Below are 25562 nucleotides of genomic sequence, written 5' to 3'. Positions count from 1 at the left end.
CAACACCAACTAAATCATCCCAGCCAGGGCTTTGTCAAGCCGGGCCTTAAAAACCTCTAAGGAAGGAGATTCCACCACCTCCCTAGATAACCCATTCCAGTGCTTCACCACCCTCCTAGTGAAACAGTGTTTCCTAATATCCAACCTAGACCTCCCCCACTGCAACTTGAGACCATTGCTCCTTGTTCTGTCTTCTGGTACCACTGAGAACAGCCGAGCTCCCTCCTCTTTGGAATCCCCCTTCAGGTAGTTGAAGGTTGCTGTCAAATCCCTCCTCACTCTTCTCTTCTGCAGACTAAACAATCCCAGTTCCCTCAGCCTCTCCTCATAAGGCATGTGCCCCAACCCCCTAATTATTTTCGTTGCCCTCCGCTGGACTCTCTCCAATTTGTCCACATCCCTTCTGTAGTGGGGGGCCCGAAACTGGACACAATACTCCAGATGTGGCCTCACCAATGCTGAATAGACGGGAATAATCACTTCCCTCAGTCTGCTGGCAATGCTCATACTAATACAGCCCAATATGCTGTTGGCCTTCTTGGCAACAAGGGAATACTGCTGACTCATATCCAGCTTCTCGTTCACTGTAATCCCCAGGTCCTTTTCTGCAGAACTGCTGCTTAGCCACTCGGTCCCTAGTCTGTAACAGTGAATGGGATTCTTCCTTCCTAAGTGCAGGACTCTGCACTTGTCCTTGTTGAACCTCATCATATTTCTTTTGGCCCAATCCTCCAATTTGTCTAGGTCACTCTGGACCCTATCCCTACCCTGCAGCTTATCTACCTCTCCCCACAGCTTAGTGTCATCTGCAAACTTGCTGAGGGTGCAATCCATCCTATCATCCAGATCATTAATAAAGATGTTGAACAAAACCAGCCCCAGGACAGACCCCTGGGGCACTCCGCTTGATACCGGCTGCCAACTAGACATCGAGCCGTTGATCACTACCCATTGAGCCCGATAATCTAGCCAGCGTTCTATTCACCTTATAGTCCATTCATCCAATCCATTCTTCTTTAACTTGCTGGCAAGAATACTGTGGGAGACCGCATCAAAAGCTTTTCTAAAGTCAAGATATATCACATCCACCGCTTTCCCCATATCCACAGAGCCAGTTATCTCATCATAAAAGGCAAATCAGGTTGGTCAGGCACGACTTGCCCTTGGTGAATCCATGTTGACTGTTCTTGATCACCCTCCTCTCCAAGTGCTTCAGAATGGATTCCTTGAGGACCTTCTACACGATTTTGCTGGGGACTGAAGTGAGGCTGACCGGTCTGTAGTTCCCCAGGTTCTCTTTCTTCCCTTTTTTAAAGATGGGCACTATATTTGCCTTTTTCCAATCGTCCGGGACCTCCCCTGATCCCCACGAATTTTCAAAGATGATGGGCAATGGCTCTGCTATCACATCAGCCAACTCCCTCAGCATCCTTGGATGCATTAGATCTGGACCCATGGACTTGTGCATGTCCAGCTTTCCTAAATAGTTCTTAACCTGTTCTTTCACCACTGAGGGCTGCTCACCTCCTCCCCATACTCTGTTGCCCAGTGCAACAGTCTGGGAGCTGACCTTGTCTGTGAAGACCGAGGCAAAAAAAGCATTGAGTACTTCAGCTTTTTCCACATCGTCTCTCACTAGGTTGCCTCCCCCATTCAGTAAGGGTCCCACACTTTCCCTGACTTTCTTATTGTTGCTAACATACCTGTGTATAAACCTTTCTTGTTACCCTTCACATCCCTTGCTAGCTGTGCCTTGGCCTTCCTGATTACACCCCTAGATGCTCAAGCAATGTTTTTATACTCCTCCCTGGCCATCTGTCCAAATTTCCACTTCTTGTAAGCTTCCTTTTTGAGTTTAAGCTCACCGAAGATTTCACTGTTAAGCCAAGCTGGTCACCTGCATGTTTGCTATTCTTTCTGCACATCGGGATGGTTTGTTTCTGAGCCATCAATAAGGCTTCTTTAAAATACAGCCAGCTCTCCTGGACTCCTTTCCCCTCATATTAGCCTTCCAGGGGATCCTGCCCATCAGTTCCCTAAGGGAGTCAAAGAATGCTTTTCTGAAATCCAGGGCCCGTATTTTGCTACTCTCCTTTCTTCCCTTTGTCAGGATCCTGAACTCGACCATCTCATGGTCACTGCTGCCCAGGTTGCCACCCACTTCTACTTCCCCTACCAATTCTTCCCTGTTTGTGAGCAGCAGGTCAAGAGGAGCACGGCCCCTAGTTGGTTCCTCCAGCACTTGCACCAGGAAGTTGTCCCCAGCACTCTCCAAAAACTTCCTGGATTGTCTGTGCACTGCAGTATTGCTCTCCCAGCAGATATCAGGGTGATTGAAGTCCCCCATGAGAACCAGGGCCTGTGATCTGGAAGCTTCACTTAGTCGTCTGAAGAAAGCCTCGTCTACCTCATCCTTCTGAGGTATTACCACTGTCAAGGCTGAATCCCAACTCTGTCACTCTGAGTGCAGAAGTGGGGCCCGCAAGGATTTAAAAAATTAATACTGGCCACTCCAGGCTTGTTTTACACTGCCAAGGTTACAGCTTCTCTCTGACCTTGGCTTGGTAAACGCTGCCACCACCTAAATGCAAAAAAACCCTTTGAACCCAGGAAGGAGCACATGGGAATTCCTCCCTGTGGGTACCTCCAGCCCTTTCACCTCCTCCTCCTAAGGGAAGAGCTGAGAAAGAAAACACAGGAAATTAGCTGTTGCCCCCAGCTAATCAATCAGCATAGGCACAAACCTGTTAGGACACCAGAAATCCAATCCTGTTCTGAACAAAGGTAAATTTTATTAAAAACTAAAAGGAAGAAAATACATCTGTATGTAAGAGAGGAGTATGACTGCTCAGAGCTCTGGTATGAAACCGCAGAAAAACCTGAGAGTCTCTGGATTAAGTTTAGAAGTGTGAACAACAAGGGTGATGTTGTGGTGGGAGTCTGCTATAGACCACCAGACCAGGGGGATGAGGTGGACGAGGCTTTCTTCCGGCAACTAGCAGAAGTTACTAGATCGCAGGCCCTGGTTCTCATGGGAGACTTTAATCACCCTGATATCTGCTGGGAGAGCAATACAGCGGTGCACAGACAATCCAGGAAGTTTTTGGAAAGTGTAGGGGACAATTTCCTGGTGCAAGTGCTGGAGGAACCAACTAGGGGCAGAGCTCTTCTAGACCTGCTGCTCACAAACCGGGAAGAATTAGTAGGGGAAGCAAAAGTGGATGGGAACCTGGGAGGCAGTGACCATGAGATGGTCGAGTTCAGGATCCTGACACAAGGAAGAAAGGAGAGCAGCAGAATATGGACCCTGGACTTCAGAAAAGCAGACTTTGACTCCCTCAGGGAACTGATGGGCAGGATCCCCTGGGAGAATAACATGAGGGGGAAAGGAGTCCAGGAGAGCTGGCTGTATTTTAAAGAATCATGATTGAGGTTGCAGGAAAAAACCATCCCAATGTGTAGAAAGAACAGTAAATATGGCAGGCGACCAGCTTGGCTTAACAGTGAAATCCTTGCTGACCTTAAACGCAAAAAAGAGGCTTACAAGAAGTGGAAGATGGGACAAATGACCAGGGAGGAGTATAAAAATATTGCTCAGGCATGCAGGAGTGAAATCAGGAAGGCCAAATCACACTTGGAGTTGTAGCTAGCAAGAGATGTTAAGAGTAACAAGAAGGGCTTCTTCAGGTACGTTAGCAACAAGAAGAAAGTCAAGGAAAGTGTGGGCCCCTTACTGAATGAGGGAGGCAAACTAGTAACAGAGGATGTGAAAAAAGCTAATGTACTCAATGATTTTTTTGCCTCTGTCTTCACGAACAAGGTCAGCTCCCAGACTGCTGCACTGGGCAGCACAATATGGGGAGAAGGTGACCAGCCCTCGGTGGAGAAAGAAGTGGTTTGGTACTATTTAGAAAAACTGGACGAGCACAAGTCCATGGGGCCGGATGCGCTGCATCCGAGGGTGCTAAAGGAGTTGGCGGATGTGATTGCGGAGCCATTGGCCATTATCTTTGAAAACTCATGGCGATCGGGGGAGGTCCCGGATGACTGGAAAAAGGCTAATGTAGTGCCCATCTTTAAAAAAGGGAAGAAGGAGGATCCTGGGAACTACAGGCCAGTCAGCCTTACCTCAGTCCCTGGAAAAATCATGGAGCAGGTCCTCAAGGAATCAATTCTGAAGCACTTAGAGGAGAGGAAAGTGATCAGGAACAGTCAGCATGGATTCACCAAGGGCAAGTCATGCCTGACTAACCTAATTGCCTTCTATGACGAGATAACTGGCTCTGTGGATGAGGAGAAAGCAGTGGATGTGTTATTCCTTGACTTTTGCAAAGCTTTTGATACAGTCTCCCACAGTATTCTTGCCAGCAAGTTAAAGAAGTATGGATTGGATGAATGGACTATAAGGTGGATAGAAAGCTGGCTAGATCGTCGGGCTCAACGGGTAGTGATCAACGGCTCCATGTCTAGTTGGCAGCCGATTTCAAGTGGAGTGCCCCAGGGGTCGGTCCTGGGGCCGGTTTTGTTCAATATCTTCATTAATGATCTGGAGGATGGTGTGGACTGCACTCTTAGCAAGTTTGCAGATGACACTAAACTGGGAGGAGTGGTAGATACACTGGAGGGTAGGGACAGGATACAGAGGGACCTAGACAAATTAGAGGATTGGGCCAAAAGAAACCTGATGAGGTTCAACAAGGACAAATGCAGAGTCCTGCACTTAGGACGGAAGAATCCCATGCACTGTTACAGACTAGGAACCGAATGGCTAGGAAGCAGTTCTGCAGAAAAGGACCTAGGGGTTATAGAGGACGAGAAGCTGGATATGAGTCAACAGTGTGCCCTTGTTGCCAAGAAGGCCAACAGCATATTGGGCTGTATTAGTATGAGCATTGCCAGCAGACTGAGGGAAGTGATTATTCCCGTCTATTCAGCATTGGTGAGGCCACATCTGGAGTATTGTGTCCAGTTTCGGGCCCCCCACTACAGAAGGGATGTGGACAAATTGGAGAGAGTCCAGCGGAGGGCAACGAAAATAATTAGGGGGTTGGGGCACATGCCTTATGAGGAGAGGCTGAGGGAACTGGGATTGTTTAGTCTGCAGAAGAGAAGAATGAGGGGGGATTTGATAGCTGCTTTCAACTACCTGAAAGGGGGTTCCAAAGAGGATGGATCTAGACTGTGTTCAGTGGTAGCAGATGACAGAACAAGGAGCAATGGTCTCAAGTTGAAGTGGGGGAGGTCTAGGTTGGATATTAGGAAACACTGTTTCACTAGGAGGGTGGTGAAGCACTGGAATGGGTTACCTAGGGAGGTGGTGGAATCTCCTTCCTTAGAGGTTTTTAAGGTCAGGCTTGACAAAGCCCTGGCTGGGATGATTTAGTTGGGGTTGGTCCTGCTTTGAACATAAGAACATAAGAAAGGCCGTACTGGGTCAGACCAAAGGTCCATCTAGCCCAGTATCTGTCTACCGACAGTGGCCAATGCCAGGTGCCCCAGAGGGAGTGAACCTAACAGGCAATGATCAAGTGATCTCTCTCCTGCCATCCATCTCCATCCTCTGACGAACAGAGGCTAGGGACACCATTCTTACCCATCCTGGCTAATAGCCATTTATGGACTTAGCCACCATGAATTTATCCAGTCCCCTTTTAAACATTGTTATAGTCCTAGCCTTCACAACCTCCTCAGGTAAGGAGTTCCACAAGTTGACTGTGCGCTGCGTGAAGAAGAACTTCCTTTTATTTGTTTTAAACCTGCTGCCTATTAATTTCATTTGGTGACCCCTAGTTCTTGTATTATGGGAATAAGTAAATAACTTTTCCTTATCCACTTTCTCAACATCACTCATGATTTTATATACCTCTATCATGTCCCCCCTTAGTCTTCTCTTTTCCAAACTGAAGAGTCCTAGCCTCTTTAATCTTTCCTCATATGGGACCCTCTCTAAACCCTTAATCATTTTAGTTGCTCTTTTCTGAACCTTTTCTAGTGCTAGAATATCTTTTTTGAGGTGAGGAGACCACATCTGTACACAGTATTCGAGATGTGGGCGTACCATGGATTTATATAAGGGCAATAATATATTCTCAGTCTTATTCTCTATCCCCTTTTTAATGATTCCTAACATCCTGTTTGCTTTTTTGACCGCCTCTGCACACTGCGTGGACATCTTTAGAGAACTATCCACGATGACGCCAAGATCTTTTTCCTGACTCGTTGTAGCTAAATTACCCCCCATCATGTTGTATGTATAGTTGGGGTTATTTTTTCCAATGTGCATTACTTTACATTTATCCACATTAAATTTCATTTGCCATTTTGCTGCCCAATCACTTAGTTTTGTGAGATCTTTTTGAAGTTCTTCACAATCTGCTTTGGTCTTAACTATCTTGAGTAGTTTAGTATCATCTGCAAACTTTGCCACCTCACTGTTTACCCCTTTCTCCAGATCATTTATGAATAAATTGAATAGGATTGGTCCTAGGACTGACCCTTGGGGAACACCACTAGTTACCCCTGTCCATTCTGAGAATTTACCATTAATTCCTACCCTTTGTTCCCTGTCCTTTAACCAGTTCTCAATCCATGAAAGGACCTTCCCTTTTATCCCATGACAGCTTAATTTACGTAAGAGCCTTTGGTGAGGGACCTTGTCAAAGGCTTTCTGGAAATCTAAGTACACTATGTCCACCGGATCCCCCTTGTCCACATGTTTGTTGACCCCCTTCAAAGAACTCTAATAGATTAGTAAGACACGATTTCCCTTTACAGAAACCATGTTGACTATTGCTCAAGAGTTTATGTTTTTCTATGTGTCTGACAATTTTGTTCTTTACTATTGTTTCAACTAATTTGCCCGGTACTGACGTTAGACTTACCGGTCTGTAATTGCCGGGATCACCCCTAGAGCCCTTTTTAAATATTGGCGTTACATTAGCTAACTTCCAGTCATTGGGTACCGAAGCCGATTTAAAGGACAGGTTACAAACCTTAGTTAATAGTTCCGCAACTTCACATTTGAGTTCTTTCAGAACTCTTGGGTGAATGCCATCTGGTCCCGGTGACTTGTTAATGTTGAGTTTATCAATTAATTCCAAAACCTCCTCTCGTGATACTTCAATCTGTGACAGTTCCTCAGATTTGTCACCTACAAAAGCCAGCTCAGGTTTGGGAATCTCCCTAACATCCTCAGCCGTGAAGACTGAAGCAAAGAATCCATTTAGTTTCTCCGCAATGACTTTATCATCTTTAAGCGCTCCTTTTGTATTTTCATCGTCAAGGGGCCCCACTGGTTGTTTAGCAGGCTTCCTGCTTCTGATGTACTTAAAAAACATTTTGTTATTACCTTTGGAGTAATAACAAAGGTATTTGAGCAGGGGGTTGGACTAGATACCTCCTGAGGTCCCTTCCAACCCTGATATTCTGTGATTCTATGATCTGGAACTGAGGCTTTTGCTAGATTTTAAAAGAGCAATTCCAAAGATCAACACTCAAACTAGCTTGCTTGGGGGTTCAGCTTAAAGGTGACAAGCAAACAAAAGCATCAGGGCTTAGCCCGCAGGAGTCCACAAGCCAATAAGAAATAAAAGAAATAACCCTAATTGCATCTAGCTAAACATTCTGATCTAGTTACACATTGGAGTTCAGATAAGTAGTTCTAGGCATGATCTGATGACTTGTAATCATACCTGGCTTAGCTGCTCTGACCCTTCAGCCCAGAGAGAACAGACAAAGGGGAAGTTTCTTTCCCAATTTTAAAACGTTCTACCTTCCCATTGGCTCTTTCGGTCAGGTGCCCACTTTTTTTCTTTATCTGGGGGACTTTTTAACCCTTTACTGGTAAAGCAAATAAAGAACAGCTACCAGGAGGGATTTTACAGCTAACTAGCTGTCTGGGTGTCCATCAAAAGGAGCTCCCCCCCCCCACTTTGAAGGCAGCTGGCAGGGCGCTGCCTTCAAAGCTGGGTGCCCGGCCAACAGCTGCCGCTCTCTGGCTACCCAGCTCTGAAGACAGCACAGAAGTAAGGGTGGCAATACTGCGACCCCCCCTAATATAACCTGGACCCCCCCACACACAACTCCTTTTTGGGTCAGGACCCCCGATTTGAGAAACGCTGGTGTCCCCCGTGAAATCTGTATAGTACAGGGTAAAAGCACACACAAAACCAGATTTCACGGTCCATGACGCGTTTTTCATGGCCGTGAATTTGGTAGGGCCCTAATCATAGTGAAACAAAAGGGAATTAGTTTCAGAAAGACTAGAGATTCAACTGGAAACAAGTGTTAGTGATGGAAACAAATGGTTTCATATCAAACAAAATCATAGGACATGAACTAGGGTCTACACTTACTAATAGTTACCTTTCCTAGCTAATAGAGTAGAGTCTCACCCCAAAGTTCTGTCTTTTGCAGCACTTGCTTGTCCCAAGTAGCCAGGACCAAGTCTTCCATGAACCTCCCCCACTCATCCTATGATTTACTGAATCAGTCTTTTGTCTTTATTCACAGGCAGGGCCATTCCTTCATTGCCGTATTGTTCCTTTCCCCTTCCAAGTGGTTTGGAGGTTTATAGTTTGTCTTTGATGGTTTTCCATTGACTTCTCTGAGTTGGGGCAAGGCAGACAATATATATACTACCTGTATGGCCCTGAGGATGGCACGTGGGTTGCAGCTGTGCGCTGTCTGGGCTGCAAGCGGCCTGTAGGCTGCGGGTTGAGAACCACTGGTCTGGTAGCACAGCACCCGCAGAACCATGCTGGAGCACTGGGGCTCATAGGGATGAAGAGCCGTCTATTGAATCACCGTTGCCATTTCCTGTAGCATCCTGGGTTTTCCTGGGAGGTCTCCCCTCCTTGCCTGACCAGGCACAATGCTGCTTAGCTGGTGAGAGCTGAGTATATTCCTAACATGTAACATGTACTCCTAACATGTACTCCTCCTTCCAGATGAAAATATGGAATCCAGGATCCGAAAAGTTCTGAACACTACGTACAAGAAGCTGACCAACTCTCTGTCCCAGGATAATATGTCTGACGAGATTAAATATCTCAAGTGAGTCTGCAGCCCAATTTCTCCCTTAAAGCCTAATGATTTAGACACCCCAGCCTACACTCACATAGGGCTCTGCTTACCTGCTCTATGGACAGACCCATGTCGCAATGTGCAGATCTGGCTCTGAACTCCTCCTGCATTTGCAGGGTTCTGGTGCAGGCCTGTGTCTAGATAGCACCATGGGAATTGACAAACTGGATCAGACCATGGTCCCTCTAGACCAGGGTCCTATTTTCTGACAGAGGCAGCACCAGCTGCTTCAGAGGCAATTCTGGGATGTCCCTGCTGCAGGGACAGTTCATTCCCCATCCCTGTAGAGCTACTGGAAAAGAGAACCCCACTACAGATACCTTCCCCACATGGGTCTCCCCCCAGGGCTCCAAGAGGAAACTGTGGCCAGGAGGCATCCCTAATGGTGCAGGTTTTATAGAATGTTGCTGCTCAGGAACCAAGGAGAAGCAAAGAGCTGGTATGGCGGCTCAGGGCCTTTGCACAGGCTTCTCTGGGCTTACACGGCTCTCTGGGGATGCTCCCAGTGTGGGATTGGGCCCCGCTGCCTGAACAGGATGACATGGGGAGAATAAGGCCATTAGGGGTATGTCTACACTGCATTGTAAACCTGGGTCTGTGGGACCAACGCCAAGAGAGTCATTGTTTCCAAGCCTGCGCTTGTGCCTCCACATGGCATTGTAAACCCAGGTTTAGGATGGCTGGACTCAGGACTCACAACCGTGTTGACACGTCCGTACTGCAGTACGCAGACCTGAGTCAGACCGTAAGGTGGTGCGTCAGTGCAAAGGTGTGTGGAACAAACAAACTCCACTCTCAGGTTGAAAGCAACAAAATCAGAGACAGCTTTATTTAGGACATGCAATTGCAAGGGAAGAACACAGCTGACAGAGCATCTCTGCCTCAGTTTCTCCAAAGTACAAGCAAAATCACACAAGCATTTATACCTCTTTGTGACGTGCATTAATTAAAAACATCTGCATTTTATTTAGGCTATATGCTATCTATCCCAGTATTTTCTCACTTTCTCTTCTCAAACATCGTTATCTCAAGGCTAGGTCACACTGACTATTCTGCTGTTTTCCACTTGCTTCTGATGTGAGCCCTGCGTCTACAGGTCTCGTGATATTAGGCTAAGACTTGACAGAACAGTTGCTCTGTCTCTTACACTTAAATGGCTGCACTTAAATCCTCTCTTTCTTTCCCTGCTTCCACAGGTGTCCCCACAGCCAAACGTGGGGAGGGCCTGGCTCTGGCTCACTCAGCTCAGCAGGGCTGGTGTCCAGGAACCTGGAAAGCCTCTCTGTTCTCAGGTCTGTCGGGGGGCTGGTAGGGGAACCCAGGCCCACCCACTCCACTGGGTTCCAGCTCAGGGCCCTCAAGCCGACAAGGAGTGTCTGGGTTTGCTGATTCTGAGAGTACCCTGAGCTCCGTCCTGCCTTCCCTCGGGCCTCTGCAGGCTCTTTGGTCTGTTGGCCTGTTCGCCCCTTGCTGGGGTGTTCTCCCTGGGCAGCTCTCTAGTAGTCTGCTGACAGGAGTTCCTTTCTCCTGCCTGCTCACTAGGGTTACCATTCCCCCGGATTCCCCCGGACATGTCCGGCTTTTAGAGTTAAAAATAGCGTCCGGGGGGAATCTGTAAATGTCCGGACTTCCCCCCCCAATCGGAGTGCGCGCTGCTGACATGGCAGCCGGCTGGAAGGTGCCGCTTACATAGGGCTCCAACAGCCAGAGAGAACCCCTCCTCCGCTTCCCCCTCCTCTCCCCTGCAGCTGAGATCACTTCCTCCCTCCCTGCATTCGCAGATCACCAGTCGGCAGTTCGCACTGGCAGTCTGGAGCTCCTCCCCCTGCTCCTCCTCCCCGGCACGCTGGTCTGAGCGGCAGGGTAAGGGGGCCAGGGGGTCGGAGAAGGGGCAGGGAGGTTCTGGAGGGGGCAGTCAAGAGACAGGGAGTGGGGGGGGGGTTGGGAGTTCTGGGGGGGGCTTTCTGGGGTGGGGGTGTGGATAAGGTTTTGGGCAGTCAGGGTACAGGTAGGGGGTAGGGTCTCAGGAGGGGGCAGTTAGGGGACAAGGAACAGGGACACTTAGGTAGGGGGTGGAGTCCTGGGGGGCAGTTAGGAGCAGGGGTCCCAGGAGGGGTAGTCAGGGGACAAGGAGTGGGGGGGAGGTGTTTGGGAGTTCTGGGGGGGGGCTGTCAGGGGGCAGGGGTGGGGAGAGGGATCAGAGCTGTCAGGGGGCAGGGGTGGGGAGAGGGATCGGAGCAGTCAGGGGACAGGGAGCAGAGGGGTTTAGGTGGGTCGGGAGTTCTGGGGGGGCTGGCAGGGGTGGGGAGAGGGATCAGAGCAGTCAGGGGACAGGGAGCAGAGGGGTTTAGATGGGTCAGGAGTTCTGGGGGGGGGGCTGTCAGGGGGTGGGGAGTGGTTGGATGGGGTGTGGGAGTCCTGGGGGTCTGTCTGGGGGTGGGGGTGTGGATAAGGGTTGGGGCAGTCAGGGGACAGGTAAGGGGTAGGGTCCTAGGGGGCCAGTTAGGATGGGGGGGGCTCAGGAGGGGGCAGTCAGGGAACAAGGAGCAGGGAGGCTTAGGTAGGGGGTGGAGTCCTGGGGGGCAGTTAGGGGCAGGGGTCCCAGGAGGGGGCAGTCAGGGGACAAGGAGCGGGGGGAGGGTTGGGGGTTCTGAGGGGGGCGGGAAGTGGGAGGGAGTGGAAGGGGCAGGGGCGGGGCTAGGGCGGGGCTCCTCCCGTCCTCTTTTTTGCTTGCTGAAATATGGTAACCCTACTGCTCACTCCTCTGTTAGCCACCCACCCTCCGCCTCCCAGCCCTTTTACCCTCCCAGCTGCTGTTAGCCGGCCAATCAGCAGTGGCTGGCAGCAGAGCCAGATTAACTTTTTGTGGGTCCGGTGCCAAACATATTTGTGGGCCCCCATGGGGCAAGGTGCCGGGGGGTGGGATGGTCAGTTTCCAGAGCGAAGGGCGGGCTGGGGGCAATGAGACACAGTGCGGCGGGAGCAGCCCGCTCCGCGCAGCCCAGCAGGAGGGCACTGTTTACGAACCTGCAGCTGCCAGACGCACACTGGCCTGCCCAGCCCTGTGCTGCCAGCGTGCCCCTTCCCCTTGAGGGCGGGCCCACACCACACCGCCCCCTGCCCAGTGCCCCACCCTTATGCCCAGCACCTCCTCGCCCAGAGACCTCCAGCACAGATCTCTATGCCCAGCCCCCACCCCTCCCAGAGACCTCCCCCGCTGGCCTCCCACCACAACTGCACAGCACCCTGCACACCACACCGCTCGCCCAGCGCCCCCCGCCCACAGACCTCCCCACTGCCCACCCCCTTCCTCACAGACCCACCGTCACAGCTGCACAGCACCCCATATTCCTGAGGGGATTCTGCACCAAAACATTAAAAATTCTGCGCACAATATCTTAAAATTCTGCAAATTTTATTTGTCAATAAATAAATGTGGAGGCTCCAACATGGCAGAGGGGAGCACAGGCCACTGGCTGCATGGAGGTGGGAGAATACCCTGCAGCCTCCCCCCACCCCACCCCGAGACAGGGACTCGGCAGTGAGGCTGCACCCAATCCTGACACAGTGCAAGGGCCAAGCCTGCCCCAGAAACACCTTGGGGCCCTGTCCCCCTGTGCCAGGCACAGGTGTGGGTGAGCAGTCTCAGCCCAGCAGCAGGCTGCAAGTGCAGAGGGACTTACTGTGGGGGGATCCAGGTGGGGGTAAGAGAGTTCTCTGTGGGGCACTCTGGGTGCGGGTGGCTCAGTGGGAGGTCTGGATGCACAGAAGGGTTCCAGGTGCAGGGGCAATGGGACTCTGCAGGGGATCCAGGTGAACGTGTTTGGGGCTCAGCAGGGGGGGTCTAGGTGCAGGGGAGGTGGGGTTCATTTAGGTGGGGATCCAGGTGTAGGTAGTTGGGGCTCAGAGAGGAGGGTGTCTGGGAGGGCTAATCGGGGTGGTACAGATGCAGGGGAGGAGGGGCTTGTCAGGGTGAGGGTTCGATGGACCTGCTTAACAGGGGAACTTGTTTCCAGCTGTAATTGGCTAGTTCTGAATAATCTTCAATCAGATAAAGTTTAGTAAGGAACAAAGCACCTCTCATCTGTATCTCAAAACCAGCTTTTCTTGCAGTGATCTTTTAGCACAAAATGCCAAAGATAGTTGAGTACACTTAATTTCTCCTGAGGAACCAACTTAATTTGGTGAATTCGCTCAAATAAAATTTGTTACAGTATGTTGCCAACTGGTGGGATTTTATAGAGAGTCTGTCAATAGAATCATAGATTATCAGGGTTGGAAGGGACCTCAGGAGGTCATCTAGTCCAACCCCCTGCTCAAAGCAGGACCAACCCCAACTAAATCATGCCAGCCAGGGCTTTGTCAAGCCTGACCTTAAAAACCACTAAGGAAGGAGATTCCACCACCTCCCTAGGTAACCCATTCCAGTGCTTCACCACCCTCCTAGTGAAAAAGTTTTTCCTAATATCCAACCTAAACCTCCCCCACTTCAACTTGAGACCATTACTCCTTGTTCTGTCATCTGGTACCACTGAGAACAGCCTAGATCCATCCTCTTTGGAACCCCCTTTCAGGTAGTTGAAAGCAGCTATCAAATCCCCCCTCATTCTTCTCTTCTGCAGACTAAATAACCCCAGTTCCCTCAGCCTCTCCTCATAAGTCATGTGCTCCAGCCCCCTAATCATTTTTGTTGCCCTCCACTGGACTCTTTCCAATTTTTCCACATTCTTCTTGTAGTGTGGGGCCCAAAACTGGGCACAGTACTCCAGATGAGGCCTCGCCAATGTCGAATAGAGGGGAATGATCACATCCCTCGATCTGCTGGCAATGCCCCTATTTATACAGCCCAAAATGCCATTAGCCTTCTTGGCAACAAGGGCACACTGCTGACTCATATCCAGCTTCTCATCCACTGTAACCCCTAGGTCTTTTCCTGCAGAACTGAATACTAAGAGTTTTTCTTAAAGTCCAGCACCTACATTCTTGTGATTCAGATTGTAATACAAAAAAAAAAAAGTTTATACCCATATGGTTGGGAAGAAAAGCCTGAAAGTGCGATCCAAGTGTAACCCATTCTGCCAAGGGGATGCCGCATGCTGGGCTCCAGCTTCCCCCCTGCCCCTGCTTCCCCCATCCCCTTCTCTTCCCCATCCCATGCACTTTCCCCACCGCTCCTTCTCCTCCCCAGGCTTGGGGGACAGGGGGAACAGCCCCCCAGGACAAGCCAGAGGAGCGGGCTGGGGCCGGGTCACTCCACTTCCTGCCACCCGGTAATTGCAGGGCGGACCCGACCCCGCACTCATGGGGCAGCGGGAAATGGAGTGACCTGGCCCCAGCCCACGACGCTCTACTCCCCTGGATCCCAGCCTTGGGTCTTGGGGGGCAGGGGGGAACTGGCTGGGAGCTGGCAGAGTGGAGCAGGTGGGGGCCGGGTTGCTCCACTTACTGCCACCCGGTGAATGCAGGACGCGCCCGACCAATGCTGCAGTCCTCAGGGGAAGGGGTGGAATGGGGGCAGGGTTGGGGCGGAGCAGGGGCGGGAAGAGGCGGGGCAGGGACGGAGGCTTTGGGGAAGGGATGGAGTGGGGGAGGGGCTGGGGCGGAGCAGGGGTGGGAAAAGACAGGGCAGAGCGGGGGCAAGGGCAGCTTTCCGGGCTGGCAGTACCTGTATTAACCCTTTGGTTGCTGGGAAAGCATGGAGTACATACACCCCATGACACAGACCACCTGCTTCTAGGGGCGTATTCCAGGATTCCTAGCCCCTCGCCAGCCGTAGCTGCTCTAGGCCGTGGTTCATGGTTTATGGCAGGAAAACTTCTCTGTCCATCCAGCCAAACCCTAACGATAGCGGAGCCTGATCCAGTGTTCATCTAAATCAATTTGGGGGTTGGGGAGAAGGGGAGTCTTTCCATTGACTCCAATGGGGCTGTATTTGTGAGGAAGGGAGCTGCCTGGCCCTTCCCAAATACGTGACTCTGTCTAACCCTCCCTCCCTCTCTCCTCCTCTTCAGGAACCGCCTCCTCACCTTGAAAGAAAAGTCTTCGCTGGACCCCATTTACATTGGGCTCTTTGGCAGCACCGGGGCTGGGAAGAGCTCGCTGTTCAATGCCATCATCGAGCAGCAGTTCTTCCTGCCAGTGTCGGGGAGCCAAGCCTGCACCTCGTGCATGGTGCAAGTCAGCAGCAGCCGGAGCAAAAACTACGAGGCAAAAATTCACCTTCTGTCACTACAGGCAAGTCTAATTCCTCAGCATGGCGCAGGGCACGGATGTGTTCGTTAGGACAGTATCCTGGCTGCAGGGTGTGTAGCCACAGCCCCTCCACAGGGTAACTCTGTCTTATGGAGAGGGCAGCTGGCTCCCTGGCCCAGAAGGCCCCTGCTGGCTGCTTCTTGTATTAAACCTCAGCCCTGCCTGATGATTGCCAAGGGCTCCAGGAAGGAATGTGTGTCCTCTAAGTAAAGGATGGGGTTGGGGTTGGTTCTCTTAGGAGGTCAGGAGGTAGGGTAACCAGACAGCAAATGTGAAAAATCTGGACAGGGGGTGTGGGGTTACAGGAGCCTATATAAGAAAAAGACCCCAAAATCGGGACTGTCCCTATAAAATCGGGACATCTGGTCACCCTATCAGGAGGGGACAGGTGGAAGCAACAGCACTTCCCTCCCTGCTTTGCTTGTAGTTGTCCAGAGGGGAATCCTGCTGCTGGAACCACAGCTGGTTCGTCTGCTGCAGAAGCCAGGGAACCACTTGTGCTGCTTCTGCACTATAGCTCCCCACAGCGTCTCCTGCAGCACCGAGCCAGTTCCCAGCTCCCATCCCCTGCCCTCTGCTCGGCACTAAAATAGCTCTGTAGTGCCTTTGATTGGAATGCTGTTACACCAATCCCACCCAGCCTGAGCTCTAGGCATCCCCATAGCTACTGAAATCCACTACCACTGCCTGTACAGCCCTTGTCAAATCCAGCCCCAACTCCTGCATTATTCTGTAGCAACCTTGCCCGGCCCCCGCCCCGGCCCCCAAATGCCCAAGATAACAATGGCCTGTTTGCCCTGCTCTGTACTGGCAGGAATGGAACGAGGAACTGAAGAATCTGGTGGAGCTTGTGTGGAAACCCGGAGAGGAGGAGGAAGAGGAGGAGGAAGGTGATATAGGTGAAGCTGTCCAAAAGCTTCGAGCGCTCTATGGGAAAGATGCTGAAACCAGAACTTATGAAGACCTGTCAAAGGCAAAGCCCTTAGTAAATATCCCTCCCTTGAATTGTATTCGCCTCGAGGGAGCGCAGGTGAGTGAGTGTGTGATCATAAATTCCAAATCCAGAAGACCGTTGTGGGTTCAAAAAAGAACTGGATAAGTTCATGCAGGATAGGTCAATCAGTGGCTCTTAGCCAAGATGGTCAGGGACAAACCCCATGCTCTAAACCTCTGACTGCCAGAAATTGGGAGTGGACGACAGGGGATGGATCACTAGATAAAGAGCCTTGTTCTGTTTACTCCTTCTGAAGCATCTGGCATTGGCCACTGTCCGAAGACCGGGTGGTGGGCTAGATGGACCATTGATCTGACCCAGTGTGGCCGTTCTTATGTCAGGGAGATGGGTGGAGAGGGTGAGACCAGAGCAGGAGGAGGCTGGGAAGGTGAGGGGATGGGGAGGGAGGTGCTAGAGCCAGGGGAGGGAGTTTGGAGCAGCTGGGCTCAGTCCCAGTTTCAGACAGTGAAGGCGGAGGAGAGGTGGGGAGGAGAAGCAGGGAAGCGTTGCTTCTTGCCACTGGCTAAACCAATGCCTCATAGTTTTTCCTGTGACATCGCTTATATGAGTGACCAATGAAGTTCTCTAATATGTAAGTCATCAACCCTGAACAATTATATAAGTTCTGCGTGGGAGTGTGAATCCTGCTGCACTAATTAGGGCAGTGATGCTCAAACTATTTACCAGCCAGTCATTCTTTTGTCAGAGGAACAAAAGTAGGAGGGGAGAGAGTCAAGACAGTGACAGGAAATGGGTGACCAGGCATTTCCCTGTCTTAGGGGTGAGGAGAGGATGAGCGGCTAGGGAGAGGCATACACTAAAGTCTGACTTTTTCAACCTGAAATTATTATACACACAATGACTGAGGCATAAAGGGGAGTTAAAAGGTCAAAAGACAAACTGAAAAACAGGATTTGGTGGTTTTTAAAATCACCAACAAGATTTTTGATCTCTTAAAGTTGGCAGTACTCCAGTCAGACGTCTGATAGACACACCCGAGCTAGCTTTGAGCCAGTTCGCTCATATACCAATAGCAGTAAAGCTGTGGCAGCTGTACAAGCCCACCCAGAACCCTGGATAATTACTCAGGCAGCTCCCCCGCACAGAAATCCATGCTACTGCCGCTTCACTGCTACCGAGATCAAAGCTAGCTCGGGTATGTCTCCATGTGCTGCAATCTTACCCCTCTGCCCCCCTTCGCAGTGCAGACAGACCCCTTTAAGGAAAGGCGGTAACATTTAAATTCAGTAGGTGCCTCCTTCAGCTTTACATTGAGCTACAAACAAGCTTTGTTGGCTGTGGATGGGTTTTTCCAGAGAACTTGGAATAGGCCAAACTCAGGGCAAAATTGTCCCCTCCTGCATGAATCTATTGTGGGATTCCCCATGGAGATGACCCCAGTCTGTCCCACTGAGGGAGTGAGCTCCGCCTGCCCCATCCCACTCCTCCACACCCCTGGCAGGAAGGCAGCTCCAGTGCTGCCACCTAGAGCCCGGCAACATTTCCTCACCAAAAATATTTCCAGTTGGAAAATGTGGGTTAGTTGAAGTCTAAACGTTAGGCAGGAAAATGTCAATTGTAACTGATATTCTGATTTTTTCCGATCAGGGACATCAAACCAACAATACTTTGTGGCGAATCATCACTTTGAAACAATTGTTTTGCTTTGTTTCGATTTAAAAATGTCATCTTGGCTTTGGGATTTGCAAGGGTTTTCCTGCCTTTCTCTTCCCGAATTTCAAGTGGGGATTTTCCCTGAGGAATTGACCACAGGGAACATTTCTGCTTTTGATCAGCTCTGCCAGCCATGCAGAGGCAGCTGTAACCCTCTCCCCCCGGCAGCCCACCTCCTTGCCCCGTTCCCTAGCCACAGCCACTCCCAGGGACCTGCTGGAGAAAGTTAATCAGGCCTTGGGCTACAGTGACTGTCACGTGTCCTCTGCAGTACCAGAGGGAGAGATGCTGTGCTTCCCTCCTGCTGTTTAGCTCTTGTGAAAGCTCTATCAGAATTGGAAGGAGGCTAGACTTCCTGGGCTCTATTCCCAGCTCTGACAATGACTCACTGAGTGCTCCAGCTCCTTAGTTTCCCCATCTGTAAAACGGTAGGGAATGAAACATAGTCTCACAACGCCCCCGTTCTCCCCCCCCCCCCTTCCGGTGGAATTACTGTTCACAGATGACTTCAAGAGGGGCAGAATTTGATTTATTTATTGTGTTCCAGGCAAAAGAACTCTCTTTGAAACTGGACCCCTATATCCGGAGTCAGAGTAACAAGGATGAGGAGGAGCCAGCACTGGATGAAGAGAAAGCCAAGATGCGACTCTGGCCGCTAATCAAATATGTGGAAGTGACGATTCCGAAGTCCGACGTGATTCCGGAAGGTGTCGTGTTTATGGATATTCCCGGGACAGGAGATTACAACAGCAAAAGAGACGAAATGTGGAAAGAGGTGACTTACCAGCTCTGTGATGTGTGGGAGGAAATTCTGATACATTATTTGGCTAGAGAGCATTTAACCATTGGTTCTAATGTAACTATTCCAGTGTAATGAAGGAAGGAAAGCTCTAGAGAGGGCCGTGAGCTCTGTGGCCTGGGGAAGGCCTGGGCAAGGCTTTACTGGAACTAAGCAGCATCCAGACCGTATAGTGCAGGGGCACCCCTGATAATAGCTAACGGTGCTTCCCACCTTGGATCCATTGCTGCTCCTGGATTCCTGTAGCATCAAAGCCCCATAGCGCCTTTCTCCATCCGCTCTTCACTAGTGCAGACCCTGCAATGATCAGATGCACCATTATCTTCTCTGCTCTAGGGCTATCCCACCGCATGTCTACGCAGCAATTAAACACCCGCAGCTGGCCTGCTTCAGCTGACTCAGGCTCGGGCTCTGGGGCTGTAAAACTGCTGTATTGATGTTCGGGCTTGGGCTGGAGCCTGGGCTCTGGGACCCTCCCTCCCCCACGGGGTCTCAGAGCTCTGGCTCCAGCCCAAGCCCAAATGTCTATACAGCAACTTTACAGACCCACAGCCCAAGTCAGCAGACCCAGGCCAGCCACAAGTGTTTACGGTAGTTGCTGTGTAGAAATACCCCTAGCGGTCAGCTCAGAACCTCCAGCTAGCACAGTCCTGAGTGGCACACAGCTGAGGGGCTTGAGCTAGGCGCTCAAGTCTGCAAATTGCTGGCACAATCTTGCAGAGACTGAGCACTCTGCACTGCCATTGCAGTCAGTGGGGAATCCAGGGCGCTCGGCCTGTCTCAGGATGGAGCATGGCTGCCTCGCTGCTTCCAGACATAGGCGCCAACTTCTGCTCCCACTGGTGGGTGCTCGACCCTGCTTCCGGCCCTGCCCCAACTCCACCTCTTCCATGAGGCTCCGCCCCTGCCCCACCCTCATTCCAACCCCTTCTCCAAAGTCCCTGCCCCAACTCCGCCCCCTCCCTGCCCCTATTCCGACTCCTTCCCCAAATGCCCACCCCGGCCCCGCCTCTTTCCCACCTCCTCCCCTGAGCACACCACGTTCCCACTTCTCCCCCCACCTTCCCCCCCTGAGCGGCCGAACAGCTGTTTGGTGGCGGCCGGGCAGGAAGCGCTGAGAGGGAGGCGGAGGAGCGGGGACGCGGGGCGCTTGGGGGGGAGGAGGAGGTGGGGTGGGCGGGGAGGGGAACTTGGCTGCTGGTGGGTGCAGAGCACCCACTAATTTTTCCCTGTGGGTCCTCCAGCCCCAGAGCACCCACGGAGTCAGCGCCTATGCTTCCAGATATAATCCCCTCTCTCTCTCTCTCTCCCTCTTTCTCCTTAAGAGCATCAATAAATGTTCAGTCATCTGGGTTATCAGCGACATCGAACGAGTTCTGGGGGACAAAGTCCATGAAGTGCTGCTGAAAGAGAGCATCAAAGCTTACCAAGGCGGGATGTGCAGTGACATCGCTCTGGTGGTCACCAAGTCTGATAAGCTGCAGCTGGAGGAATACCTGAGGTAGTGGAATAGACTATCCCCGGGCTTCAGAGACTGTGGGAGTCCTTCCTTTAGAGATTTAGAGTGTGTCTGCCTGTCTTCCTCCTGCAACCCCTCCTTCTAGCTACCAGCTAGTCCATGTTCACCCATCGGCTTCTGAAGCATCTGCCATTTGTTCTGGCTGGTGTTTTCTGACTGCAGTGTCTAACAACAGTACCAGTGGTTCTCAAACGTATTTGATTGTGCCCCACTTCTTTGTGTCTAGTAGTAATTTACGCCCCCCCCTCCACCACACAAGTACATATAGAGATAAAAACTAAACCAGCCTGCAAGTCACTAAATATAAAAAACAGTGACAGGTTTCAGAGTAGCAGCCGTGTTAGTCTGTGTGGTGAGGCGGCCTGGCTCCCAGCCGCCCCTGCAAGAGACGAGCCAGAACAGCCGCCGGAGTGGGCGGAGTCACCGCCGCCTGTCCCCGCCCCCCGGAAGTCAAGGGGCGGGACAGGAAGTATAAAGGCCCGGCCCCAGTGCTCAGTTGGCCCGGTACCCTGAGGAGCCCGGTACCCTGAGGAGGACTGGCCGAGCCTGCCCTGAGCCCGGTACCCTGAGGAGGACTGGCCGAGCCTGCCCTGAGCCCGGTACCCTGAGGAGGACTGGCCGAGCCTTCCCCGAGCCCGGTATCCCGAGGAGCGGCCCGAGCTTCCCATTGCCGAGGGTCCTGCGGAGCCGCCCCACCTACCAGCGCTCAGTGCCCTGAGGAATCTATGGTCTGGGACACGGTGGAGGAGGCTGGGGATGTACAGGTACCAGTGGAGGGGGAGATTGGAAGTGGCCTGGGGATGGCCGACCCCGGTCTGGCTGTAGCAGACCCCGAGCCCATGTCAGTGTGTTGGGGTCAGGATCCCCACTGACCCAGCAGCAGACGGACTGCTGCTGTTCGGGCCCCGGGCTGGGACACAGTGGAGTGGGTGGGCCTGTGTCCCCCCTGCCACCCCAACCCGGGTGGCAGTCTCTCCCCTCCCCACCTTCCTACAAACGCTCAGATGTAGGAGCCTGGACGTACCGTAGTAGTACTGTTTGTTTGGCTCAGCCCCTACCTGAGGGCCTGAGCCCCTGAATTACTGTTTGTTTGGCTCAGCCCCTGCCTGAGGGCCTGAGCCCCTGAATTACTGTTTGTTTGGCTCAGTCCCTGCCTGAGGGCCTGAGCCCCTGAATTACTGTTTGTTTGGCTCAGCCCCTGCCTGAGGGCCTGAGCCCCTGAATTACTGTTTGTTTGGCTCAGTCCCTGCCTGAGGGCCTGAGCCCCTGAATTACTGTTTGTTTGGCTCAGTCCCTGCCTGAGGGCCTGAGCCCCTAAAATACTGTTTTGTTTGCTCAGCCCCTGCCCCAGGGACTGAGCCCAGACTACTGTTTGCTGCCCTGCTCCGACCTAGGGCTTGGACTTGCAAGACTGAACTGTTTTCCCAGCCTCGTGATGTGAGGCGGCCTGGCTCCCAGCCACCCCTGCGAGGGACGAGCCCCACCCCGGATGTCTACACGTGGTGCCTTCTCTGAGGAGTTTCACCCGGAATGTGGGTGCGAACTCTCGACCCCGGGGAGAGAGGGGCGGGGGGAGAAAGATCCCCCTCCCGAGAGATGGATCTGTCCCAGCTCTTGGCCCTGGTGACGGAAACCCAGGAGCGACAGCAGGCAGCCCAGTCGCGACAGGAACAGCAGGCCGCCCAGCTGCAGCAGCAGCAGCTTGTTGAGCAGCTAGGAACCCAACAGAATCAGCTCGTTCAAGACCTGGTTACCCAGCACCGGGACTTCCAGCGGCAATGTATCCAGCAGCTCACAGCGGTGCTGGCCTGACCTGGGGAGGCCCAGCCGGGAGGCACAGCTGGGACCCCACGGCCCAGCCCCCCGATCCGGCTGACGAAGATGGTACCCGGCGACGACCCCGAAGCCTTTCTCGTCACCTTCAAGCGGGTGGCGCTCGTCGCGGGGTGGGCCCAGGACCAATGGGCTTCCATCCTGGCCCCGTACTTGACTGGGACTGCGCAGACGGTCTATCGAGGCCTGTCGGTGGAGGCAGCCCAAGATTACAGCCAAGTAAAGGCCGCAATTCTGGACGCCCTGGATGTGAGTCCAGAAACTTTCCGACAGCGGTTTAGGAGTCTGGCCTACCCCACCGGGGCCCGGCCTCGGAGGGTGGCCCAGGAACTCCGGGAGACCTGCAAGCGGTGGTTGCAGCCCAAAAGCCGAACGTCAGAGGAGCTAATGGAACAGGTGGTACTAAAGCAGTTCACCCATGTTCTCCCACCACGAGGAAGAGCCTGGGTCCTCCGCCACAGGCCGGCGACCCTGGCCGCCGCCGTTACATTAATGGAGGACTTCCTTGCGGCTGAAGTGCCAATAGGCCTGGCGGTCCAAGCAGCCCCACCAGGGACGGAGCGCCCTAACCCCGAGAAGAAGGGGGTGCCCGCCCGAGCGGATTTATGAGTTTCCTCCCGGGGGGCCGAGGCCTGGACTCATGCCCCGGTGGCACCCAGGCGACCCTCTCGGACCCCAGCTCCCGCGGCACGAGGAGACTACCGGGGTCCTCCTGGAGGCAACCCCGGGACTCGGCTACGGACGGGACGAGCAGCCCTGGGCCCCTGTTTCTCCTGCGGGGAGCATGGCCATTTCCAGCGGAATTGCCCGGGACTAGAGTGTACCTTTGGCCAGGTCTGCTCAGGGGAAGCTCATGCCCGTCCTTCACAAGCAGCTAAGATCACCGTACCCGTGGTTACTGAGGGATACCCGATGGTGGCCCTCCTCGATTCGGGCTGTGGACAGACGCTAGTCCGCCGACACTTAGGTCCCCAGGCTGACGCCCGACCGGGAGAAATTCGGCTGCAGTGCATCCACGGAGACATACGGCCCTACCGGAGTACCCGGGCCCAACTGACGATTGAGGGGGTCACCCGGCCGATGGTGGTGGGACTCGCTCTGCGACTGGCATACCCAGTGATCCTAGGTCGGGACTGGCCAGAGTTTTCAGCAGTCCTCCGCCGCCACGCCAGGGGCACCCCGCGGGTCATGCCAGCCTTGGATGGGGAGGCCCCAGAGACCGAGGGAGAGGAGAGGGAAGCCCCCGAGCCTACCAGCTCGACGGGAGAACCAGAGGACGGTCCCCCGGGAGCGGTGGAGGATCCCTCGACCCCCACGGACTTTTGCCGGGATCAACGGGCCGACCCCACCGGGCCGACCCCCACGTCAAGCCGGCGTACGAACAGCTGGCCACTGTGGATGGGACTGTCCTCGACCCCGGTCGAGCGGCCCAGTGGCCACACTTTGAGTAGCGGCAGGAGCGCCTGTATCGCGTCGAGAGGGACCCCCACACGGGGGAGACCCGGACCCAACTCCTTGTTCCCCGGTGTCATCGGCGGGCCGTCATGAAGCTGGCCCACGACGTCCCCGCGGCCAGATACCTCGGTCACGAGAAGACTCTGGCCCGGATACTGGGGTGCTTCTTCTGGCCGGGGGTACACCAGGAGGTAAAGAATTACTGTAACTCCTGCCCGGACTGCCAGTTGGCCGCCCCAGCGCGAACTCCCAAGGCCCCGTTGGTCCCGATGCCGTTAATCGAGACCCCCTTCGAGCGCGTGGCCATGGATCTGGTGGGGCCTCTCCCCAAGAGCAGTGTGGGATTTCAGTACATCTTAGTGATGTTGGACTACGCCACCCGGTTTCCCGAGGCAATCCCCCTCCGGAACATCACAGCCCGCACCATCGCCGATGAGCTGGTGAAGGTTTTTGCCCGCGTCAGCCTGCCCCGCGAGATCCTCACGGATCAGGGGGCCAACTTTACTTCGCGGCTGCTCTCGCAGGTGTGTGAACTCCTGGGGATCAAGCAACTGCGAACGTCAGTCTATCATCCCCAGACTGACGGGCTGGTCGAAAGATTCAACCGGCCCCTCAAAGATATGCTCCGTAAGTTCCCCCAGGAGGACCTTCGCCAATGGGACCAGCTACTCCCACCCTTGCTCCTGGCGGTCTGGGAAGTTCCCCAGTCGTCGACCAAGTTCTCGCCATTCGAACTGCTGTACGGCCGTCGACCCCGGGGCCTATTGGACCTAATGAGGGAAACTTGGGAGCAAACCCCATCCCTGGCCCAGGGCCTCTTAAAGTACGTGCTCCAGCTCCAGGAGCGTCTTAAGCAGGCTGGGGCCCGGGCGCGAGAGAATTTGAAAGCCACCCAAGAGGCGCAAGCACAGACTTATAACCGGGACGCACAAACGCGGGAATTTCAACCCGAAGACCGGGTATTACTCCTCCTCCCCTCCAGCGAGTCGAAGATTCTGGCTCGATGGCAAGGGCCGTATGAGGTGGTCTGGAAGGTGGGCCCGGTTACATATGAGATCGACCAGCCCAACCGGAAGAAGAAGATACAGCGGTACCACGTCAACCTCCTCAAGCCCTGGCAGGAACGAGAAGGGCTTCTGATTAACCCCTACCCGCCAGAATCCGAGCTAGGACCCCAGATAACCCATACCGGGGACCCTGAGGGACCCCAACTTGGGGAGACCCTAACGGAGGACCAGCTCAAGCAGACCCGGTGCCTCCTACGAGCCTTCTCCCACACCTTCACGGCCCAACCGGGATCCACCACCTGAAACCATAGGATTCAGACTGAGCCGGGGGTGGTGATTCGGGGCGCGACCAGGCCCTTGCCGTATCACCGGAGACGGGTCGTGGATGAGGAGGTACGGGCGATGCTGGACTTGGGGGTGATTGAACCATTGCATAGTGAGTGGCGTAGCCCAGTTGTGCTGGTACCGAAGCCCGAAGGCTCCCAACGGTTTTGCATCGACTTCAGGCGCGTGAATGCCATCTCCAAGTTCGATGCGTATCCCATGCCCCGGATAGATGAGCTGTTGGCCCGGTTAGGAGAGGCCCGCTATATCACCACCCTTGACCTTAGCAAGGGGTACTGGCAGATGCCCCTGGAACCTGCTTCCAGGGAGAAGACCGCGTTCGCCACCCCTACGGGCCTCTACCAGTTTACCCGAATGCCCTTCGGCCTCCACGGGGCCCCAGTCACGTTTCAGTGCTTGATGGACCGCCTCCTCCAACCCCATCAAGACTACGCTGCGGCCTATCTGGATGACGTGGTCATTTACAGTCCTCAGTGGGAGAACCATCTAGAAAGGGTCGCAGCCATCCTGAGGTCCCTGCGGGTGGCCTGGTTAACGCATCGGCCGGCAAGAAACCACGTATCTGGGATACACTATCTGACATGGACAGGTAAAACCGCT

General features: G+C 53.3%; 1 protein-coding gene across 1 annotated transcript in view; it reads left to right on the top strand.

Annotated features, from left to right (window-relative positions):
- LOC135876521 (nuclear GTPase SLIP-GC-like) overlaps positions 1–25562 on the top strand; it is a 115430-nt gene that overhangs the window by 33815 nt on the left and 56053 nt on the right. Inside the window, exons 4-8 of the mRNA XM_065401783.1 lie at positions 8949–9054; positions 15096–15318; positions 16151–16366; positions 18552–18779; positions 20129–20304. Coding sequence (XP_065257855.1) covers positions 8949–9054; positions 15096–15318; positions 16151–16366; positions 18552–18779; positions 20129–20304 — 949 coding nt within the window. The remainder of the gene's footprint in view (positions 1–8948; positions 9055–15095; positions 15319–16150; positions 16367–18551; positions 18780–20128; positions 20305–25562) is intronic.

The sequence above is a fragment of the Emys orbicularis genome, chromosome 3, assembly GCF_028017835.1.
Source record: "Emys orbicularis isolate rEmyOrb1 chromosome 3, rEmyOrb1.hap1, whole genome shotgun sequence".
NCBI lineage: Eukaryota > Metazoa > Chordata > Testudines > Emydidae > Emys > Emys orbicularis.
The sequence above is the reverse complement of the archived record's forward strand: the minus strand, read 5'-3'. Positions and strand labels throughout refer to the sequence as shown.